Below are 23,329 nucleotides of genomic sequence, written 5' to 3'. Positions count from 1 at the left end.
ATTTTGAGAGTGTTATAAGAGTATAAGATTAGAATCGAAAGTTTAACACCACCACCAAGAACATGAATTGTTTATCTTATACTATGCTAAGATATTGAATAAAATATTCAAATCTTATAAATTAGGACATCATACGAAAAGATAAAATAAGAATAAGAAATGAACGATGTCTCTTTATTTTGAATTGAATTTTTTCATGTGTACATAAAATATTTTCACAGAAATCTCACATTGAGGTAGATCCCACCCACCTTACTGTTGTGTCTATTCTGTATCATTTCTCTTTGTATATTTTCTATGCACATAGCAACATTTATCTTTTCATTTTTTTTAATACTCATTATTAATCACATTTTTACATAATTAAATATTCAGTATGTAAACCTAAAACTTTTCCATACTTTTTAATCACTCTCTCCAAAAATTTACTATTCAAAACTTTATTTTTGTCGTTAGAAATCAACGAGATATATCAGGTCTAAATTTTTTTAAAATCTTACAACGAAATTAGATCGTTTTATCATTTTGAGAGTATTATAAGAGTATAAGATTAGAATCGAAAGTTTAACACCACCACCAAGAACATGAATTGTTTATCTTAGAGTACTATGCTAAGATATTGAATAAAATATTCAAATCTTATAAATTAGGACATCATACGAAAAGATGAAATAAGAATAAGAAATGAACGATGTCTCTTTATTTTGAATTGAATTTTTTCATGTGTATATAAAATATTTTCACAGAAATCTCACATTGAGATGGATCCCACCCACTTTACTATTGTGTCTATTCTGTATCATTTCTCTTTGTATATTTTCTATGCACACAACAACATTTATCTTTTCATTTTTTTTAATACTCATTATTAATCACACATTTACATAATTAAATATTCAGTACGTAAACTTAAAACTTTTCCATACTTTTTAATCACTCTCTCCAAAAATTTACTATTAAAAACTTTGTTTTTCCCAAATAATGACCGGGACAAAATGTGTAGACACAATATCTATTTGACTAGTTTAGATTATATAATTTATACTTGGTTAAACATGCACCCATGTTCTTGAGAGTACATGGGCATAAAATATGTATTAAATATTTGAGATACCTTTATATACACATCAAAACAACCCCCTCTGAATTATTTGTGATGAACCTTTCAATTCGATAAAAAGAAAATATGATTAACTTCAAAACAAGGAATCAACGGAACAGTATAATTTTCAGCATCTATTGAACTGTACCTTATTGATATGCATGTATTACTATGTTTTTTGGCTGTGGGAAATAAAATGATTCCAACTTCTGAGAGAGAGCTTATTACAATGCAATAAATATATCAGTCTTGAAATTGTAATCGAATTACTTTCTTCTACCTGAGGAAATTCGACTCGTGAAATGCCCCATTGGAGTGACTCTTTCGGGGGGAATCTGAAGATCAATAATCTGAAAGAGTGTTATTGCAACCTCGTTAGGAAACCATTTTCGCTAATTTACTGAGTGAACTTTCTGTTTCCCATTGGCAACGGGCTGCTTCTCCAGATCAGTACTTGCTTCAACTTCGTCTAATGGAGGGTACGATCTTCCACTTCCACGAACTAAACCTTTGATCTCGGTGATAAGATCTTTATCCTCGAGCAAGGACTCCAGCGTAATCCTTATTGATATGCATGTATTACTATGTTTTTTGGCTGTGGGAAATAAAATGATTCCAACTTCTGAGAGAGAGCTTATTACAATCCAATAAATATATCAATCTTGAAATTGTAATCGAATTACTTTCTTCTACCTGAGGAAATTCGACTGGTGAAATGCCCCATTGGAGTGAGTCTTTCGGGGGGAATCTGAAGATCAATAATCTGAAAGACTGTTATTGCAACCTCGTTAGGAAACCATTTTCGCTAATTTACTGAGTGAACTTTCTGTTTCCCATTGGCAACGGGCTGCTTCTCCAGATCAGTACTTGCTTCAACTTCGTCTAATGGAGGGTACGATCTTCCACTTCCACGAACTAAACCTTTGATCTCGGTGATAAGATCTTTATCCTCGAGCAAGGACTCCAGCGTAATGTGTACCCCTGAGTAATAGGCAAGCCGCCATTAACAATGGAGAAGGGATCAAAAGAAAATTGGAATAATTTAAAATCGGAAACAAATACAAACATGCTACACAAAAGTTAATGAACAGTGAAAAAGTGGACTGCACATACGATATCGCCAATAGTGTTTTGGATTTGTTGGGTCATTAATCGTCTCCTCTGCTGCAGGGCGTGTTGTATACTCCTCTTTCAGCGCTAACAGATCCTGTATGTTACACAAAAACATGACAAGTCCTTTAAAATCCATAGGAACACTAAAAGGCATATGGATGCATATGTAAAATGTTCTTCCTCTATAAAGCCAACCATATGTTATCCGAAGCTTAAAAAGAAGTTACTCTCATATTTCGAAACATGTTTAGATGACTTTCTCCATTCTTACTTCTAATTAAAAATATATATATATATATATATATATTTTTTAAAAGTAACCCTTACGTTATTGTCAAAATAACTTACTTCCTACTTTGACCAACAGCAAAAAAATTATTTTTTGTGGAGTTTTCACTTATATGTAAGCTTTTTTACCTTAGCCAAACATGCAACGAAATACATATTAAAACAATCGTCCACATTTTGTTGATCCAAGTACCTGAAGTGGAATAATCGTCCACATTGACGGAGCTTCAAAGTGCTGCCTCAAAATGAAGTGCACAATTTCAGGAGTGCATTCATCAGGTGGTAACAAATCAGATCCCACCACATTCTTGAAATATCTACGTCTTCTCTCTTCATCTTCTTCCCACCAAGCACGCAGAGTGGAACAATCATGACATGATGGAGCACATACCTAGAATAGATTAAGCAAGAACGGTAATTTCATTAAGGACCTTTTGCTTAATCGACTATGGTTCTCATTATTTGTATCTGAGATTCTTGAGTGGAATGTACTTTATTAAAAAAGATATAAAAGCACAAAGCTGACATAAACAGAAACAAATTAGAATAAATGGTTTACCGTCATATAACTATACTGAGAAGGAATACCGAATTCCAGATCAGGTTCATTTGGCATACGTTGAATGCGTAATCCGATTAAACCAAGCTCTTGCATGACCTGTGTCAGCCCAGCACAAAACAACCTTACAAATCCACTTGAAATTAGCAATGGCAAGAATGTAATGGAAAACCATAGTAATGTCATACAGGATGAACACAGGAAGGAATCATCCCGAGATCTTCTCCACAAGCCAGCATATCTGAGGAGTTCAAGAGAACAGGCAATGTCTTTAGAGCATTTTGACGCCACAGAGTCTCTTGCCGATGGAAGTAGTAATCATAATATAGTCTCTTCAGAACATTTTTGCTGCATCATTGGACAGCAGTGATAAATGGCACGTTGTGTGGATATTGGACATTCAAAGCAGGTCACTTACATAGAAAGTGGAGAAAATATGGGAAAAAATGAAAAAGGAAAAATCTTAGCCACAGTATATTTAATGTCTGTTGTCACATTATTTTCTCTAACAAAAATGGACACATTTTGATATCCGAAAAATATGCATATGTTAGGTACCTGTGCTCATCTAACTCACTGAAGCTTGATGTATCCTCAAGATTGAAACGGGGGTAAAAACTTTTTGAATCTTCTGGATCTCTGATGAGGACTATATTCTGCCTTGGGAAAAAACAAATGAAGTATATTGACAAGAGCATTCTCATATAATTGAAAAAAGGGAAAAAAAAAATTACTTTAGAGGTCATGGCACTAGACTAATTGAGGTTCCATATTTTTCGTTTTCGTTCAATATCACTGTTTAACGTAATTACAATTAATACAATGGAAAGTTCCATTAGTGATACTGGCCAGTATCTTCATGCAGGTAAAAAAATCCATTGCATACATTCATGTCAGCCAAGCTGAAGATAGTGAAAGCATACACAATAAGCATTGATAACTCAAAGAATCTTTCTAGATTTACAGTTACCTTCACGAGATCAAACAGGTTGCTCCGAAGAAGAGCTTCACTCTCTAAGAACATGGATCTTTCTATGCATGACTTCAGCTTGGAAGCTATTTTCTTTTCAGTATTGCAGTCCTCCTTAAACTATATAAATCACACAAAGTAAGTGAATAGCTTGATAGTCAAAGTGGTTCTTTTACCTCTTCTCAATTTTAACTATGCAGCAGGAAAATTATGATTGCGGGTGAACTTGATTTGCTCCCAAACTAGAATTTTCATTTATGCACAAGCTTGGGACATATGAGAGTGTAGCCAAAAGTTAACTCAGGAAGGATAACACTCGGCTTATAATTGATGTTGAATACCTTTATAACAGAATAAGTAAAGGTCTTTTAAAAATTGAGCCACTGTGGCTAGACAAAGATATTGGAACATATATAACAACCTGTAGATACTTGACATCTAATTCTGTAAAACCTTCTAATATAATATAAGAACACACTATTTAATGAGAAACACATAAAATAATGATTAATCTCCTACACAAGGCCATTGTATGCATTATGTAAGAGATTGCCAAAATAAAATTCTGGACAGTACTGTGAGATGATTCATTCACTACAAGCAAACATGATTATAGTCGAGAAATAAAATGAAATGTGTTTCTTCCTAAATCATAGATCACCTCATAATGATCTTTCTGATGTTCGTTCAGAAAGTTAGAAGCTATTATAGGCCAGGAAGCTCCAAACTTCTCCTGAAACATGAGCAGCCAAAGAAACAATGGCTTTAGAATTTCTTTACAACAGAGCGAACTGAGGAAAATCAGCACAAATAGAGTATGAAAAAACTCATTACCACTAAAAACTTCTGCCGAATATAGGGTCGTTATTTTTTTTTTTTTTTTTGTTGTTGGGGTTGGGGGGCAACTACCAGCAACAACAAAATGCAGTCTATCAGATTGAGTATTAAGCATAGGACTGCTCAGGAAGTCCTTCACTCTCTCTCACACCAGCTACCTTACCTAATGTATCTCTCTGGGTATATATAATGAAATTATGTGATCTTTTTATTCACTAGTTTATATATCCGCCCCCGCCCGGGGGGGGGGGGGGGGGGGGGAGGGGGGGGTTAAAATACCCTCTTGGACAACTAGGGGTTTGTCACCCGAAAATGGTTCATATACCATACATCTACAATTATGAAATACTATATTTAATCCTCCTTTGTTTGGACTCCATTATAATGAGAATTTTTTTGGAAAATGTAGTTAAAAAATAACAAAAAGTTTTAAGTTTACGTATAATATTATTTTATTGAAAATTAAGTAATTAATAAGAAGATAGAAAATAAATTATAATTTTAATGGGGGCCAAATAGGAGCTTAATAATTCCTGAAATTATACAATTTTTAAATTTTCGAAACACAAAAGTTAAACTATTTTTGATAGTTTCAACTTTTAACTAAACAAGTCTTACTTAACATATTTATAAAAACTTTATACATACTTTAGAAGTTTTCAATAAAACAATAAGTTTCAAAATCATAATAACATAATATAGGTAACGTAGTAGTTTAAATTTTATATAGATCTTTATCAAATAAAGTCATTTATCACTTTTGTGCAAGTAAAATCATTTAAAAATTTGAAACTAAAGTTAAAAAATAGCTTTTTGAAAATAATAAAAATTAAACAAGTTGAAAACTAAAGTGAAATAAAAGGTTTTTTAGAAAAGGGAAAAAAAATTAACTAATCTTACGATCAACTTAGCAGTTTACCTCTTAATACGCGCTTACTGTCAAGATGACATCTAAACACCACCTAAATGCGCTTCTTAGAACAAATTAAAACGACAAGGATTGCAAGCTTTATAGCGACTTTAAAATTAGAGAAAATTGAATATCGTTTAACATGTTGATTATGACAAATGGTCAATATATTATAAATTTTGGGTCAATAATCATTTTTTTTTTGTGAAAAAATAAACGAAAATATACAACGTAACTAAACTATTAAGTTAATTTCCAAAACCCTTTGTCGTCTCCTTTAAGTTCGAAAACCCTTTCTCATCTCCTTCCTCCTCCCATCTCCATCCTATCTCACCCCATCGACAGCATTATGTAAAAATAATAAAAATTTTGAGGGCTTCTTAGGTCACCGCTCAATTCCTTCTTCAGCAAAGGCTTCAAAGCAGCCAAATGCTGAGCCTCAATTGAAAACCGTGTCAAAATCTTGTCTCTTCAATTTTAACCTTGGTATCTTCAATTTTTCCTAAAGCGGAGGTCTCTAATCTCCACCCAATCATGCAACAAGTACATATTTTTTTTCCCACGAAAGTTTCACAGATAGCATTTAGCCGAAATTCATTGAAAGGTGAAAAATAATAATAATAATAATAATAATAATAATGCTATGCAGTCCCACTGAAATTACAGTCTCAGGTGACACTTGATGATAATTTGATTGAAATGTAAAATTAAATGACTTATTTAATTATTTCTATCACTTAATGCCGTTGGAAAAAAATAATTAGTTGCAGTAGTGATCAGAACAGTATAATGCAGAAAAATAAAATTTATCGTCCAATCGAGTTTCGTGACAGCACGATGTCCTAAAGTGAAATTGCCCGTCAATAATTGCTGCGACCTCCGTGGACAATCACTCCCAGGATACAACGATTGTAAACCACTTGTGCAGCAATCACGAATTGTTTTTCTAGAACTCTCAATTGTATTCCAAAATAAATGAAAAAACTCGAATATAAGAAATTCAGAATATGAAAAGGAGGGTTGATGCAAGATGATTTTCTATTGTCTTTTCGTGTGTGTTTTTTCCAAAACGAGATATGGGTTTATATAGGCAAGATGGAAGTAACAGTTTTCACCATGTTAATACAGAATTTTAATGATTGAGTAGTGGGTGTTTTAATGGCTGTTAGTGGATTGTTACAAAAATAAACAGTGAGAAAAATACAGGCTAGTTTTACCCATTAAATAATAAAGAAAAAAATATTTATTTTAGTCAAGGAAGCCCAAGAGCCCAAAGCTCCAAGGCCCCAATCAAGACATTTTAATATTTGTGTGGAGAGTGATTCGAAACCCTGACGTTCCACACAAATGTCATATTTCCCACCACTTTGGCACTTTATCCAATTTGATTATTTCTTTCACATTTTATATTTATACTATAAATATATAACAAATGCCACATTAATGCTATCTAGAATGGGTTATAACTCCAATAGAACTAAATAACATTATTAAAATAAATAAATAAATAAAGGCAAATATGCTGTTAAAACGACAACACCCTATATGGATTCTGTCGACCAATCCATGTACTAAAGCTTAACATATCTCCACCACCGCAACAACAGCGAATTTTAATCCCAACCCTTAATTTTCAACTTAAACCTAATCCAAAAAATAAAGTTCCTGTGCCCATCAAAGGACTAGAATCTCCAGCCAACGCTGCTATTAATTACGGAAAGCAGCAACCATTTGCGATAGTCATGCCCCCACAATTATATAGCAATTTGGTGGTTGAATTCAACATTTCAACAAATCATATTTCCATTAATATAGAGAACTAATCTCTTGATATTTTGACGAGTCATATCTTCAAAATTCGACAACCGCAGACCTCTAGGCTTCGACCGGTGGAGCTTTACCTCATTAATTAGATCTATTGGTATCCGAACTCATGAATGCCTCAGACCCACTTAGAAGAATGACTAGAAAGATCTTTATTGTAAAGTCGTCAAGACACGATAAGAGTTCAAACCAAAGGCCTCAAGAAACACATCATGATCAAACTAAAAAAGATGTCACTCAATGACGTAAGTACGGACCTCCACAACAATCAATTAGAAGAAGACAAGTGTCGCCTCTTACCATGCAGGTCCTCACCTTCTACTAATCAAAAGAAAGTCATAAGTATCTAGACAGCAAGTAATTATAACTTAGGCCGTAGTTGCAGACTACGTCCTAGGTAAAACGATAGCCTAAATGTTCGAATTCAGCATCCAATTAAATATCTTCAAGTAGGACGGTGGCACACGAATTGAGATCAGATATTGTAGCTTGACAAGATAAAGAGCATCAAAATCCTATTAAAGGCTTATAAATAAGAGGCAATGATATTTTGCAATATGTTGAGCAACGCAGTTTCTTACAAAACAATACAAAAATAAAACCAAATAAAAATTTCCTTTCTTTCACTAAGATTCCAGCAAATTAAACACAATTGCTAAAATTCTCTTAAAGTTGATCTACTGTTGTCACTTCAGTTTTAGTTTCTGGTGGGTTGTGGAGTGAAAAATAAAAAATAAATGAAAAAGAAAAAATGTTGTGGTAGCGCAGGTATTGTGAGGTAAACTAGATTTGACTTTCGTGGAGGATGAATGGTGGGGTTGGATAGGAGAGGAGAGGAGATCTTGTCAGATCAGACCATTGAATAACAAAATAATATCAAAACATGAAATAATATTTGATATTTATAGCAATAACTAATTATTAGAAAATCAAATTATGACTACTTCATAAAGGTTTACATTAATTTTGAATAGAAAACTCAGTTCGAGTTCCTTCATAGCCACTGAAGTGAGTACCCGACTGTAAATTTTAGAGTCCCGCAGGATTAGTCGATGTGTGTGTAAGTTGACCCGGATACTTATGGTAAAAAAAAGAAAAAGAAATTTGAATAGAAAACTAAATAAAGTTACATTGACTTGAAAAATTCATTGCGTGTTGAACGAAAAATCGAAATCAAATTATACTTTCATTTTGATTTATTTTAAATGTAAAAATTTTAACTGCAATTAATTTCATATGACAAACTTATGACCATTCACTAATATTTCTACATAAGTTACACGACTATAAATTTATAAATAATCACAACATTATGAGTTTAAAAAAATAATAATAATAAAGGGTCTACTCTACTAATTTTCAATAGTTAATTAGAAATTCAACCTAGAATAGAAAAATAATAATATATTTATAGATTAACAAGTAAAATGCAAATGAGTTATCTTCGAAGTGAAGCATTCACAAATATCACGAACGAAGGAATGTCACAGTTGATCTCAACAAAACGCAACAAAGAAGGAATGACAACGCATCTCTAATTGCGGATTCTAGATTCTGCCGTCTTGTTTTGCTTTTTTCTTTTCTTTTTCCTTTTCCTTTTTCTTTTTCATTTTTTTTTTAAAGTTTTGATTTTGGTTTTGGTTTTAGTTCAAAATGAAATCCACCCAACGTGTCCAACAACCCTACCTACTTATTCATTGCAAATGAAGTTGAGGAGCATAAGATAAAAAAATATTGATGATTGATAGGATCTATAGATTCGTTAGAAATCAACGAGATATATCAGGTCTAAATTTTTTTAAAATCTTACAACGAAATTAGATCGTTTTATCATTTTGAGAGTGTTATAAGAGTATAAGATTAGAATCGAAAGTTTAACACCACCACCAAGAACATGAATTGTTTATCTTATACTATGCTAAGATATTGAATAAAATATTCAAATCTTATAAATTAGGACATCATACGAAAAGATGAAATAAGAATAAGAAATGAACGATGTCTCTTTATTTTGAATTGAATTTTTTCATGTGTATATAAAATATTTTCACAGAAATCTCACATTGAGATGGATCCCACCCACTTTACTATTGTGTCTATTCTGTATCATTTCTCTTTGTATATTTTCTATGCACATAGCAACATTTATCTTTTCATTTTTTTTAATACTCATTATTAATCACATTTTTACATAATTAAATATTCAGTATGTAAACCTAAAACTTTTCCATACTTTTTAATCACTCTCTCCAAAAATTTACTATTAAAAACTTTGTTTTTCCCAAATAATGACCGGGACAAAATGTGTAGACACAATATCTATTTGACTAGTTTAGATTATATAATTTATACTTGGTTAAACATGCACCCATGTTCTTGAGAGTACATGGGCATAAAATATGTATTAAATATTTGAGATACCTTTATATACACATCAAAACAACCCCCTCTGAATTATTTGTGATGAACCTTTCAATTCGATAAAAAGAAAATATGATTAACTTCAAAACAAGGAATCAACGGAACAGTATAATTTTCAGCATCTATTGAACTGTACCTTATTGATATGCATGTATTACTATGTTTTTTGGCTGTGGGAAATAAAATGATTCCAACTTCTGAGAGAGAGCTTATTACAATCCAATAAATATATCAATCTTGAAATTGTAATCGAATTACTTTCTTCTACCTGAGGAAATTCGACTGGTGAAATGCCCCATTGGAGTGACTCTTTCGGGGGGAATCTGAAGATCAATAATCTGAAAGAGTGTTATTGCAACCTCGTTAGGAAACCATTTTCGCTAATTTACTGAGTGAACTTTCTGTTTCCCATTGGCAACGGGCTGCTTCTCCAGATCAGTACTTGCTTCAACTTCGTCTAAAGGAGGGTACGATCTTCCACTTCCACGAACTAAACCTTTGATCTCGGTGATAAGATCTTTATCCTCGAGCAAGGACTCCAGCGTAACGTGTACCCCTGAGTAATAGGCAAGCCGCCATTAACAATGGAGAAGGGATCAAAAGAAAATTGGAATAATTTAAAATCGGAAACAAATACAAACATGCTACACAAAAGTTAATGAACAGTGAAAAAGTGGACTGCACATACGATATCGCCAATAGTGTTTTGGATTTGTTGGGTCATTAATCGTCTCCTCTGCTGCAGGGCGTGTTGTATACTCCTCTTTCAGCGCTAACAGATCCTGTATGTTACACAAAAACATGACAAGTCCTTTAAAATCCATAGGAACACTAAAAGGCATATGGATGCATATGTAAAATGTTCTTCCTCTATAAAGCCAACCATATGTTATCCGAAGCTTAAAAAGAAGTTACTCTCATATTTCGAAACATGTTTAGATGACTTTCTCCATTCTTACTTCTAATTAAAAATATATATATATATATATATATATTTTTTAAAAGTAACCCTTACGTTATTGTCAAAATAACTTACTTCCTACTTTGACCAACAGCAAAAAAATTATTTTTTGTGGAGTTTTCACTTATATGTAAGCTTTTTTACCTTAGCCAAACATGCAACGAAATACATATTAAAACAATCGTCCACATTTTGTTGATCCAAGTACCTGAAGTGGAATAATCGTCCACATTGACGGAGCTTCAAAGTGCTGCCTCAAAATGAAGTGCACAATTTCAGGAGTGCATTCATCAGGTGGTAACAAATCAGATCCCACCACATTCTTGAAATATCTACGTCTTCTCTCTTCATCTTCTTCCCACCAAGCACGCAGAGTGGAACAATCATGACATGATGGAGCACATACCTAGAATAGATTAAGCAAGAACGGTAATTTCATTAAGGACCTTTTGCTTAATCGACTATGGTTCTCATTATTTGTATCTGAGATTCTTGAGTGGAATGTACTTTATTAAAAAAGATATAAAAGCACAAAGCTGACATAAACAGAAACAAATTAGAATAAATGGTTTACCGTCATATAACTATACTGAGAAGGAATACCGAATTCCAGATCAGGTTCATTTGGCATACGTTGAATGCGTAATCCGATTAAACCAAGCTCTTGCATGACCTGTGTCAGCCCAGCACAAAACAACCTTACAAATCCACTTGAAATTAGCAATGGCAAGAATGTAATGGAAAACCATAGTAATGTCATACAGGATGAACACAGGAAGGAATCATCCCGAGATCTTCTCCACAAGCCAGCATATCTGAGGAGTTCAAGAGAACAGGCAATGTCTTTAGAGCATTTTGACGCCACAGAGTCTCTTGCCGATGGAAGTAGTAATCATAATATAGTCTCTTCAGAACATTTTTGCTGCATCATTGGACAGCAGTGATAAATGGCACGTTGTGTGGATATTGGACACTTACATAGAAAGTGTGGATATTGGACATTCAAAGCAGGTCACTTACATAGAAAGTGGAGAAAATATGGGAAAAAATGAAAAAGGAAAAATCTTAGCCACAGTATATTTAATGTCTGTTGTCACATTATTTTCTCTAACAAAAATGGACACATTTTGATATCCGAAAAATATGCATATGTTAGGTACCTGTGCTCATCTAACTCACTGAAGCTTGATGTATCCTCAAGATTGAAACGGGGGTAAAAACTTTTTGAATCTTCTGGATCTCTGATGAGGACTATATTCTGCCTTGGGAAAAAACAAATGAAGTATATTGACAAGAGCATTCTCATATAATTGAAAAAAGGGAAAAAAAAAATTACTTTAGAGGTCATGGCACTAGACTAATTGAGGTTCCATATTTTTCGTTTTCGTTCAATATCACTGTTTAACGTAATTACAATTAATACAATGGAAAGTTCCATTAGTGATACTGGCCAGTATCTTCATGCAGGTAAAAAAATCCATTGCATACATTCATGTCAGCCAAGCTGAAGATAGTGAAAGCATACACAATAAGCATTGATAACTCAAAGAATCTTTCTAGATTTACAGTTACCTTCACGAGATCAAACAGGTTGCTCCGAAGAAGAGCTTCACTCTCTAAGAACATGGATCTTTCTATGCATGACTTCAGCTTGGAAGCTATTTTCTTTTCAGTATTGCAGTCCTCCTTAAACTATATAAATCACACAAAGTAAGTGAATAGCTTGATAGTCAAAGTGGTTCTTTTACCTCTTCTCAATTTTAACTATGCAGCAGGAAAATTATGATTGCGGGTGAACTTGATTTGCTCCCAAACTAGAATTTTCATTTATGCACAAGCTTGGGACATATGAGAGTGTAGCCAAAAGTTAACTCAGGAAGGATAACACTCGGCTTATAATTGATGTTGAATACCTTTATAACAGAATAAGTAAAGGTCTTTTAAAAATTGAGCCACTGTGGCTAGACAAAGATATTGGAACATATATAACAACCTGTAGATACTTGACATCTAATTCTGTAAAACCTTCTAATATAATATAAGAACACACTATTTAATGAGAAACACATAAAATAATGATTAATCTCCTACACAAGGCCATTGTATGCATTATGTAAGAGATTGCCAAAATAAAATTCTGGACAGTACTGTGAGATGATTCATTCACTACAAGCAAACATGATTATAGTCGAGAAATAAAATGAAATGTGTTTCTTCCTAAATCATAGATCACCTCATAATGATCTTTCTGATGTTCGTTCAGAAAGTTAGAAGCTATTATAGGACAGGAAGCTCCAAACTTCTCCTGAAACATGAGCAGCCAAAGAAACAATGGCTTTAGAATTTCTTTACAACAGAGCGAACTGAGGAAAATCAGCACAAATAGAGTATGAAAAAACTCATTACCACTAAAAACTTCTGCCGAATATAGGGTCGACTCAAGCGATCAAAGTCCCATATTCCTTCTCTTTCAAGTTCTTCCTACAATAACAATTAGTTTAATATATATGAAGTGAGTATGATTGCACATTGGGCTAAACATATAACATCAATAACTAAAGAAAAAAACAAAAGACAAGTACATGAAGGAGTAAGAAAAGGGGCATACCTGGCTTAGAGGGATAGATGGTCGAAATTTTCCACAAAGACCAGTCACTGCATGATCTGGGAGCTCCCAGATTCTGAAGAAACCCAATATATGATCAATTCTGTAAGCCGTGAAGTACTTGGCCATCTGTTAATCAAACCAGAAGGTCAGTTAATTTAGAATTATACAACTGTCTAAAGACGTAGAAAGTTTTGAAAGAGAGCAACAAAGTAACATCATCAAGTTACTGACCAACCTGCGTTAAACGAGCACGCCACCACGCATAATTGTCTTTGGACATTTCTTCCCAATTATAAGTAGGGAATCCCCAGTTTTGTCCATTTTTATCAAAATAGTCTGGAGGTGCCCCAGTAGAGGTGTTCATGCGAAACAGACTTGGATAGACCCAAGTATCCACACTATTTCGGTCAACTCCGATGGGCAGATCCCCCTTCAGAACTACTCCTTTCTTTCTAGCATATTCAGAAGCTTCTGATAACTGTTGATCAACATGATTACCAAGTGCTAAAAAAAATAATAATAATAAAAATAAAAATAAAAATAAACATTGGAGTCATTACTTACTTGCATATGTAAATGATATTGGATATAGTAATGAAAGCAAACTATATCATAGTGCAAGCTATCTTTCGAGACGAGCTTCTCAAGCTGAAAATATGGCAAGATAACTGTCAATACCTAACACGTTATTGTTAAGAATAAATGTGGCCCTTTCAAACTGAAGTTCCTGATCCCATTAAAGAATAAGAGAGAAAAGACCAAGAAATAAAAAAAAAAAAAAAAAAATGATGCAGATACCTTATCTTGTGAGAAAAGAGAAAATCGACCCCACTGGCTGTGATCTGATGTTTCAAAGAAGTCACGTAAAAAACAGAAAGCTGCATAGGGCCTCAACCAATCCTGCCAATAAAAAGAGATGCAATAAAATAAGTACGCTTGAGGAATTAATCACAATCTGGAATAAAACTAATTGCCTTGTAAAATCTTTTCGTTCTCACTGATATAAAGTGGAGGTTAAATTTATTAACTCGAATTGACAAGAATTATAAATAATGAAATACTGAAATCGCTACGTCAATATATACGCTAAAATATAATTACTTGATTCTCTGAAAAAAAGTTCTGAAAGGAAGTTGAACTTAGTATTGTTTCCTTCTCCTGAGAATATATTTTCTTGGCGATCGAAAGTTTTGCAGCCATGGTGGCCTCATAATCCACATCCTGCAAGGATAAAGGGAAAACGTTAAGCAGGTCACGATCTGAATAAGTTTTCGGGCACATTTTACAGAACTTCAATACGTGGCGCCATTTCAAAGAGCTATGAAGACACACGATGGTGACGTGAACTCAAGGAGATTATGCTTAGATCCAATTCCAACATTAAGGTTCGTAAAATATTAAAACAAAACGATTTTGAAGGTAATATCTAAGGCAAATGGCCTAAAAACATTGGTATCACTGACCAACCATTGTAAGACCAGCTGGTAAACGACCTAAATTAGACGTCATGAACAGGTAGCTACTTCCTGCTACTCTTTGCTAGTAGACGCAGAGCCCTCAGTTCACAACACTAGTATGTTAGATTTTATTTTTTTATTTTTTATTTTTCCACATCACCACGATAACATCGCATGAACAGTATATTCAAAACATGCTACAATCTTAAACATGGAATACCAGAAAGAACATAAATAAAGGGAAAGAGAAAAAAGCATACATCTTTAACAGAATCTCTCCTTTGTCTGGACTTGATTGAGTAACCTAAGATAAATCGTGTGTGCATGTATTTACTAGCTTCTTCAATTATGTACTACAAATAGCATTTATTTCACGTGAAATTCAAGCAGCAGTTGTATGGAACTGGAAGAGAATGGAACACAAAGATGTTATGATCGTTATGTTGGTGAATTTACGTTGGTGAGTTCAGTAGTAACACTGATAATCAACAAGGACGGTGCATATTTGCAAAATAAAATTTTCATAAAGTGCAAGAAACCTAATTGTTGAGACAAAATTTATATATCAAGTGTCTTTGGGCATCATGAACAGGGTAAACCGAATTGATTGAAAGGGAAAGAATACCTTCCCATCCAGCTGTACTCTAGCACGTTGTATCTCTTGCTGCAGAAAGAACAGAGTCATTATGAGAAAGGAAATTTAATCCATTGCATGATTGTCACAAAACTGATTCAGCATGTATACTGGACTAACAAACTATTTTATATTTTAAGTATCTAGTAGAAAGAAACCACACCTTGATATCCTCAGTGATATTTTTAGAGAGTGCCTGGACCCTTAGGTATAGTGGATGCAATGCAAATACTGAAAGCGAGCTGCATGGCATGGCCGAGAGGAAATAGAAAAGGTTAGTCTAATAAAATTCAAATAATAAGTTCTATCAGAAAGAATATATAAAAGGGGAACTGCATTGAGAAGTAATAACAAAAAGATATCATGGATTTAGTCAATAGAGGTAGTGCCAATGTTTGTCATGCCAAAATTCCCTTTTGGAAATATTCCTATTATTATGTGCACGTGGCATCATGAACATTTTTAAGAATAAATATTACTCAGAACATAAAGAGGTAGAATCAGATATGATAAATAAAAAACAATAGCGACTTGCATCTATACACCCTTTAGTACCCATCATGCTGGCTAAATAGAGAATGAAAAAAGAAAAGCAACAATATCCAACCAAATAAGTTTATGTTTTAACTTTGCGAACTCAAACCTAACTGTTTACCTGTAAGGATATGAATCCCACCACATTCCATGAACTGATGTATCATTTATTGGCAAGAGCTGAACCAAATGGAAGCCAGACTGCACTGACCAGTCTACTAGTAACTTCAAATCAAGAAACTCCCCAACTCCTAGATCAGCATCTGATCTGATAGAGAACATAGGGATTGCTACACCAGAACCTCTCCATGGCATTTCCTGACAAGCAAATTGACATATTGGGCCATTTTTTAGTTCAAACTTCAAATCAAGAAATAAAACACTCAGAACTCAAATTATTTTCAGTGCCTCACTCGCATCAGGCCATCTGAAAGGACTATATACTCTGGTTGACTGGTTGCGAAGTCAACAAAAAGCTCCCGATTTGGACCCATTTCCATAGAAAAGTTTTCGTTGTTTCTATATTTACCATATCTGTATGTAAATATTTGTTAAGGGGGGAGAGAGAAAGGCAGACATGCCCTTTCACTCACATAATAGCAGATACAGAGAGAACGAATCATTAAGAATCGGGCAACAACTAGCATTATGCTTAAAGCCATGGCACTAAAAAAAAAAAAAAAAAAAAAATGATGCAGATACCTTATCTTGTGAGAAAAGAGAAAATCGACCCCACTGGCTGTGATCTGATGTTTCAAAGAAGTCACGTAAAAAACAGAAAGCTGCATAGGGCCTCAACCAATCCTGCCAATAAAAAGAGATGCAATAAAATAAGTACGCTTGAGGAATTAATCACAATCTGGAATAAAACTAATTGCCTTGTAAAATCTTTTCGTTCTCACTGATATAAAGTGGTGGTTAAATTTATTAACTCGAATTGACAAGAATTATAAATAATTAAATACTGAAATCGCTACGTCAATATATACGCTAAAATATAATTACTTGATTCTCTGAAAAAAAGTTCTGAAAGGAAGTTGAACTTAGTATTGTTTCCTTCTCCTGAGAATATATTTTCTTGGCGATCGAAAGTTTTGCAGCCATGGTGGCCTCATAATCCACATCCTGCAAGGATAAAGGGAAAACGTTAAGCAGGTCACGATCTGAATAAGTTTTCGGGCACATTTTACAGAACTTCAATACGTGGCGCCATTTCAAAGAGCTATGAAGACACACGATGGTGACGTGAACTCAAGGAGATTATGCTTAGATCCAATTCCAACATTAAGGTTCGTAAAATATTAAAACAAAACGATTTTGAAGGTAATATCTAAGGCAAATGGCCTAAAAACATTGGTATCACTGACCAACCATTGTAAGACCAGCTGGTAAACGACCTAAATTAGACGTCATGAACAGGTAGCTACTTCCTGCTACTCTTTGCTAGTAGACGCAGAGCCCTCAGTTCACAACACTAGTATGTTAGATTTTATTTTTTTATTTTTTATTTTTCCACATCACCACGATAACATCGCATGAACAGTATATTCAAAACATGCTACAATCTTAAACATGGAATACCAGAAAGAACATAAATAAAGGGAAAGAGAAAAAAGCATACATCTTTAACAGAATCTCTCCTTTGTCTGGACTTGATTGAGTAACCTAAGATAAATCGTGTGTGCATGTATTTACTAGCTTCTTCAATTATGTACTACAAATAGCATTTATTTCACGTGAAATTCAAGCAGCAGTTGTATGGAACTGGAAGAGAATGGAACACAAAGATGTTATGATCGTTATGTTGGTGAATTTACGTTGGTGAGTTCAGTAGTAACACTGATAATCAACAAAGACGGTGCATATTTGCAAAATAAAATTTTCATAAAGTGCAAGAAACCTAATTGTTGAGACAAAATTTATATATCAAGTGTCTTTGGGCATCATGAACAGGGTAAACCGAATTGATTGAAAGGGAAAGAATACCTTCCCATCCAGCTGTACTCTAGCACGTTGTATCTCTTGCTGCAGAAAGAACAGAGTCATTATGAGAAAGGAAATTTAATCCATTGCATGATTGTCACAAAACTGATTCAGCATGTATACTGGACTAACAAACTATTTTATATTTTAAGTATCTAGTAGAAAGAAACCACACCTTGATATCCTCAGTGATATTTTCAGAGAGTGCCTGGACCCTTAGGTATAGTGGATGCAATGCAAACACTGAAAGCGAGCTGCATGGCATGGCCGAGAGGAAATAGAAAAGGTTAGTCTAATAAAATTCAAATAATAAGTTCTATCAGAAAGAATATATAAAAGGGGAACTGCATTGAGAAGTAATAACAAAAAGATATCATGGATTTAGTCAATAGAGGTAGTGCCAATGTTTGTCATGCCAAAATTCCCTTTTGGAAATATTCCTATTATTATGTGCACGTGGCATCATGAACATTTTTAAGAATAAATATTACTCAGAACATAAAGAGGTAGAATCAGATATGATAAATAAAAAACGATAGCGACTTGCATCTATACACCCTTTAGTACCCATCATGCTGGCTAAATAGAGAATGAAAAAAGAAAAGCAACAATATCCTACCAAATAAGTTTATGTTTTAACTTTGCGAACTCAAACCTAACTGTTTACCTGTAAGGATATGAATCCCACCACATTCCATGAACTGATGTATCATTTATTGGCAAGAGCTGAACCAAATGGAAGCCAGACTGCACTGACCAGTCTACTAGTAACTTCAAATCAAGAAACTCCCCAACTCCTAGATCAGCATCTGATCTGATAGAGAACATAGGGATTGCTACACCAGAACCTCTCCATGGCATTTCCTGACAAGCAAATTGACATATTGGGCCATTTTTTAGTTCAAACTTCAAATCAAGAAATAAAACACTCAGAACTCAAATTATTTTCAGTGCCTCACTCGCATCAGGCCATCTGAAAGGACTATATACTCTGGTTGACTGGTTGCGAAGTCAACAAAAAGCTCCCGATTTGGACCCATTTCCATAGAAAAGTTTTCGTTGTTTCTATATTTACCATATCTGTATGTAAATATTTGTTAAGGGGGGAGAGAGAAAGGCAGACATGCCCTTTCACTCACATAATAGCAGATACAGAGAGAACGAATCATTAAGAATCGGGCAACAACTAGCATTATGCTTAAAGCCATGGCACTAAAAAGGATATTTTAAAGGGAAGCCTTCCTTCCGCATCATGCATTCTGCTTGCCAAATAGATTCCCCAATATAATTGAGTTTAAGTCGACCCTGAACCTTCCACTGCCCCAACTCCAAAGGACTACCAATCACACAAATCTGCATAAATTCGTATAAGTGACATGATTCAGTTGAACTTTAAAAGGCAACAAATACTGAACGTCCAACTGAAGGTCGACGATCTTACTGATGTTTTCTCTTCAATATTCGGGCAGCAAATTCTGAATTGTACAATGACTGAATCTGTTTATCACATTTGTCTACAAAGTAAATGTTCGGAAATCGCTCTCATTTCTAATACGATCAAATCAAAAAGATGAAGATATTTGTAAATTAAGAGAACAAAATTACCTTCCTGATTCAATTGATTCTGAATTTCAGCCAGGGGTTTCTCCACGTCTAAGTTCCAACTCCCACGGAAGATTACGTTTTTAAATGCACTTCTGAAAGGGAGATCATCAGAACCAGTCTGCATGAATACAACTTAAATTCAGCCTCCAGCTTCTTATCATGAATAAGCAGGATAACAGCCAACAACAGATAAATTTAAGCACCAACTGTTAATGTCATTGCAAATCATCATTCCTCGTGAGTTTTGAATTAATAAGAATTTAAGCAACATGATAAAAATTCAAAATTGCAGGAAATACACTCTTAACTGACATCTGATTGCAATCTGATGAACTTGTCATTTTTGTGGTTCATACCACCATGTCAATCACAAGCTATTAACTTGGACCACTTCAATTATACATATTTTTTTCAAGGGTGAGGGGAAGGGGTAAATTTTTATAGTTCAGGGCCTTATCATGAGAAATGACTATGGATACTAAACAAGGGGAAAGCATAAAATATTGATTCTATCTATGCTTTCTACTACTTTATTTTTTCTTTTTACCTTTCTTTCAGAATGATGTTTCTTACAATTAAAAACAATGGTGTTTATCATAGTCAGATCAAATTGCTGGAAACAACGTGATTATGTTGACAACATAATCTAAATTGATAGCATTAACTTAAGAATTTGATTGCAAATTTAATCATTTATGCTGCAAGCCTACAACGGAAGGGCATAGTGGTAGAACGTAAAGGAAAATAACTCACCACCAAATATGGTCCTCCCTACTTCCTGTAGAAGGAAAAAGAAAAAGTTTTACAGCCAGGGTGCTTCTAAAAGTATTCTTTTCAGGCCTAATTTATTTTTCTCGATCTGAGAATTAGCCGACATGCTTCTTATATAGTTGTAACCACATTAAATACTCGAAAATTGTTACTCTAAATAGTTTCTTGAATCATACCATGAGAAAGTTAATAAAAATAGATCATTCTCTGACGCGGTCATATTCAAGAATAAATTATCCCCTTGTTGAAGTAAATATTATGTTTTCAGTAGTATCTCCACAACATCAGAAACAAAAAGAACTCCTCTGCGGTGGAATCATAACATGAAACCTAATACACCCACATCCACACACGCAAAGAGAGACTGATAGAGAGAGGCAAAAATAAGTACCTGCCAAAGGTCATGAAGTTCCACAAACTCCCCATCCTGAACGCCATTAGGTAATATCAGTTTTCTCTTCTTTCCAGCCTCCCATCTTAGAATATTCCTGCCATCATCCACAACATAATAGCTGTACTCACATCCAAATCCATTTGGAACATTCAGACTTCCAGACCATATGAGTTCATCCCCTTGATGAACAGGCTTCAAAAGAAGGCCTTTCTTCACATTCCAAGACCCGAGCACTGGTTCTGAACCACAGACCAGAAGGTGTTGCCCCCAGTGGGTATAATAAGGTAATTTAAAGCTCACAATAACTGAATTTGAACTCTTGCTCCCACGAATCAACCCCAGATTCACCATTTTCACCAAGTATTGAATTGGACAAGAATGAGATTTCCTGAAATCTAGCAAAAGCATTTGATTATGAGTAAGATTTTATGCATTAAAAATGAAAACAAATTTGGAATTCCCAGTGTTGAAGAATAAAATCATGAAGCCGTAGCAGAAGTATGAGCAAAATCTTACTTGTAAAAGCATAACATAAACAAGACAAATATGAATCATCTTCAACCAATCAGTACGGGAAAAAACTCGTGGAAAAAAAAAAAGAATAGAATCTCGGACCAAAAAATCACTGCCCTGAATTACAAAGCACTCAAAATTTTGACTTTTTTACACATAATTGGAATAAATAGCCCAGAAAAGTTGATCCCAAAAGGTTGGTTATTGATATAGTTCAGATAGAATTGCAATGCTAAATTACCTAAAGCACCGAACAATGAGATATATTAATGATGAACACAAAAACCCATCAAGATTTGAGTTAAAATCTGAATGCGCCCAATTAAAAGCATCAGTTACCTGTCCCAGAAGATTGGCTATAAAGGCTTATTGGGAAAACAAGGGAGAGAGTATAAATGAAACAAAGGGTCACACTTCTTTTATATTTATATTTAGGAAACAATAGTATATATGTATCGCGTACTATAGAAGATATTTTATTGGAGTACGAGTGTCTGGAATAAAGAAGGAATGGGAGCAGGCCGCGAACTGGGGTGGCGTGGGGTGCGGTGGGTGCGGGGTGGGATTTTTATAAAGTGAACACTAAAGAAACAAGACGAAGCACAGGAAGTGAACTCAGTGCCATGCTGCGTTCACGAGAGTGACAGTTGGACCTAAGACCGTGATCTCTCACACATGAATACACACACCCACTACTTTTTTTTTTCTTTTTTCTTTTTTTTTANTGACAGTTGGACCTAAGACCGTGATCTCTCACACATGAATACACACACCCACTACTTTTTTTTTTCTTTTTTCTTTTTTTTTACTTGTGTAAATATTCCTGGATCTCTAGCAAACGTGAAATTCATATGTATCGTTATCTCAACATGACGACATACGTATTTGTACATGAATAATGATATTTATTCAATGTAGTTGAAATGCATAATTTATGGAGAGTAAATCTGCTTGTGGAGCAATTTTTATTATATAAGCTTACACCTCTCTCATATGAGAGGGCCTCATGTTAAGAGTGTACGACAAGCATAGTCCATTTTATGGAACGACATATCATTAGATCATAAATGAATAGCATTATTCTGTGTTAAATGGCCATCATCGTTTTCCACCTCAATCTAATTAACTACAACATTACACTTTGGTAATATGAAGAAGAATTTTATTTGTTTTTGAAAAAAATAGGTAAATAAAACAAATAGAAAATATGTTGGTAATCTGACTTCTCCAGAACAAAACCCTTGTGAGGATACAACACCAAACATGAGTGTCACGTCGTGAAACTGAAACCTTTCCTACAGGTAAGAATGTGAAGATGGAAGAAGGGGTTTCAAGAAAGCATTTTATTTTGATTGAGGAGAGTTCTAGAGGTAAGTCAAATGGACGATTTGGTCTTTAAAACAGAGGAAATAATTTTTGGACAATTTTACACTATAGGTCGAAAATCAGGTGAAGATATTGCATGGATAATGTTAAAAGTTAGGGACATGATTGTAACAAATAAAAAGTTAAGGATATGGCTATCACACTTGTAAAAGGTAAGAGACATGACAAAAGAATGTGTGTATGCGATCCATGAGAGATGATTTACTACAAAATTAAAAAATATCGTATAAATAAATTTCTCATATATTTAATACTTACGTTTTCAAAATAATTATTTAAATATTATAAGATAGTTCAAGTTTCATTGTCACCTACTTACCAAAATTTAGATGTCTAAATATTTGACGAAAAATGAAAGAATTCAATCTACCCATGAGATATGTAAATAAATTATTTTAAATTAAATTTATAAACAAAATGGTGACCGTTAGTTAGGTCGATATCAAGTGAGGAAGGGAA

The 23,329-nt window shown here is 34.0% G+C and overlaps 1 protein-coding gene across 5 annotated transcripts; it reads right to left on the bottom strand.

Moving 5' to 3' along the window:
• Nucleotides 1–1,679: 1,679 nt before the first annotated feature.
• LOC111392875 (4-alpha-glucanotransferase DPE2-like) lies at nucleotides 1,680–22,025 on the bottom strand. Of its 5 annotated transcripts, none has more exons than XM_023018280.1 (23): nucleotides 21,824–22,025; nucleotides 20,969–21,366; nucleotides 19,807–19,924; nucleotides 19,643–19,698; nucleotides 19,427–19,554; nucleotides 19,161–19,287; nucleotides 18,869–19,065; nucleotides 18,377–18,455; nucleotides 18,205–18,243; nucleotides 17,224–17,343; nucleotides 16,921–17,022; nucleotides 14,158–14,241; nucleotides 13,829–14,071; nucleotides 13,594–13,719; nucleotides 13,392–13,466; nucleotides 4,694–4,765; nucleotides 4,033–4,152; nucleotides 3,621–3,718; nucleotides 3,251–3,410; nucleotides 3,063–3,161; nucleotides 2,697–2,894; nucleotides 2,216–2,309; nucleotides 1,680–2,083 (listed from the first exon to the last, which is right to left on the bottom strand). In XM_023018280.1, the coding sequence occupies exons 2-23, from the start codon at nucleotides 21,320–21,322 to the stop codon at nucleotides 1,908–1,910; spliced, it is 2,865 nt and encodes a 954-aa protein (XP_022874048.1). In that variant the 5' UTR covers nucleotides 21,323–21,366; nucleotides 21,824–22,025; the 3' UTR covers nucleotides 1,680–1,907. The 5 variants fall into 5 exon arrangements, with proteins under 5 accessions (XP_022874048.1, XP_022874047.1, XP_022874045.1 ...); XM_023018279.1 differs by lacking the exons at nucleotides 1,680–2,083; nucleotides 2,216–2,309; nucleotides 2,697–2,894; ... (3 more) ...; nucleotides 4,033–4,152; nucleotides 4,694–4,765 and adding exons at nucleotides 10,080–10,580; nucleotides 10,713–10,806; nucleotides 11,194–11,391; ... (3 more) ...; nucleotides 12,558–12,677; nucleotides 13,219–13,290 and having other exon boundaries at nucleotides 20,969–21,359; nucleotides 21,824–22,024; XM_023018277.1 differs by lacking the exons at nucleotides 1,680–2,083; nucleotides 2,216–2,309; nucleotides 2,697–2,894; ... (4 more) ...; nucleotides 4,694–4,765; nucleotides 21,824–22,025 and adding exons at nucleotides 10,080–10,580; nucleotides 10,713–10,806; nucleotides 11,194–11,391; ... (4 more) ...; nucleotides 13,219–13,290; nucleotides 21,726–21,745.
• Between the last annotated feature and the right edge of the window lie 1,304 nt (nucleotides 22,026–23,329).

The sequence above is a fragment of the Olea europaea genome, unplaced genomic scaffold, assembly GCF_002742605.1.
Source record: "Olea europaea var. sylvestris unplaced genomic scaffold, O_europaea_v1 scaffold992, whole genome shotgun sequence".
Taxonomy (NCBI): Eukaryota; Viridiplantae; Streptophyta; class Magnoliopsida; order Lamiales; family Oleaceae; genus Olea; species Olea europaea.
The sequence above is the reverse complement of the archived record's forward strand: the minus strand, read 5'-3'. Positions and strand labels throughout refer to the sequence as shown.

What these genes read in the sequence shown, in the direction of transcription:
- LOC111392875 (XM_023018280.1), bottom strand. Translation starts at nt 21,322, where the DNA reads ATGGTGAATCTGGGGTTGATTCGTGGGAGCAAGAGTTCAAATTCAGTT. An exon ending in ATATTGAAGAGAAAACATCA is followed by an intron (nt 19,555 to 19,642) that starts GTAAGATCGTCG and finishes GAATTTATGCAG; the next exon opens with ATTTGTGTGATTGGTAGTCC. An exon ending in ATCAGAAAGATCATTATGAG is followed by an intron (nt 4,153 to 4,693) that starts GTGATCTATGAT and finishes TGATTTATATAG; the next exon opens with TTTAAGGAGGACTGCAATAC.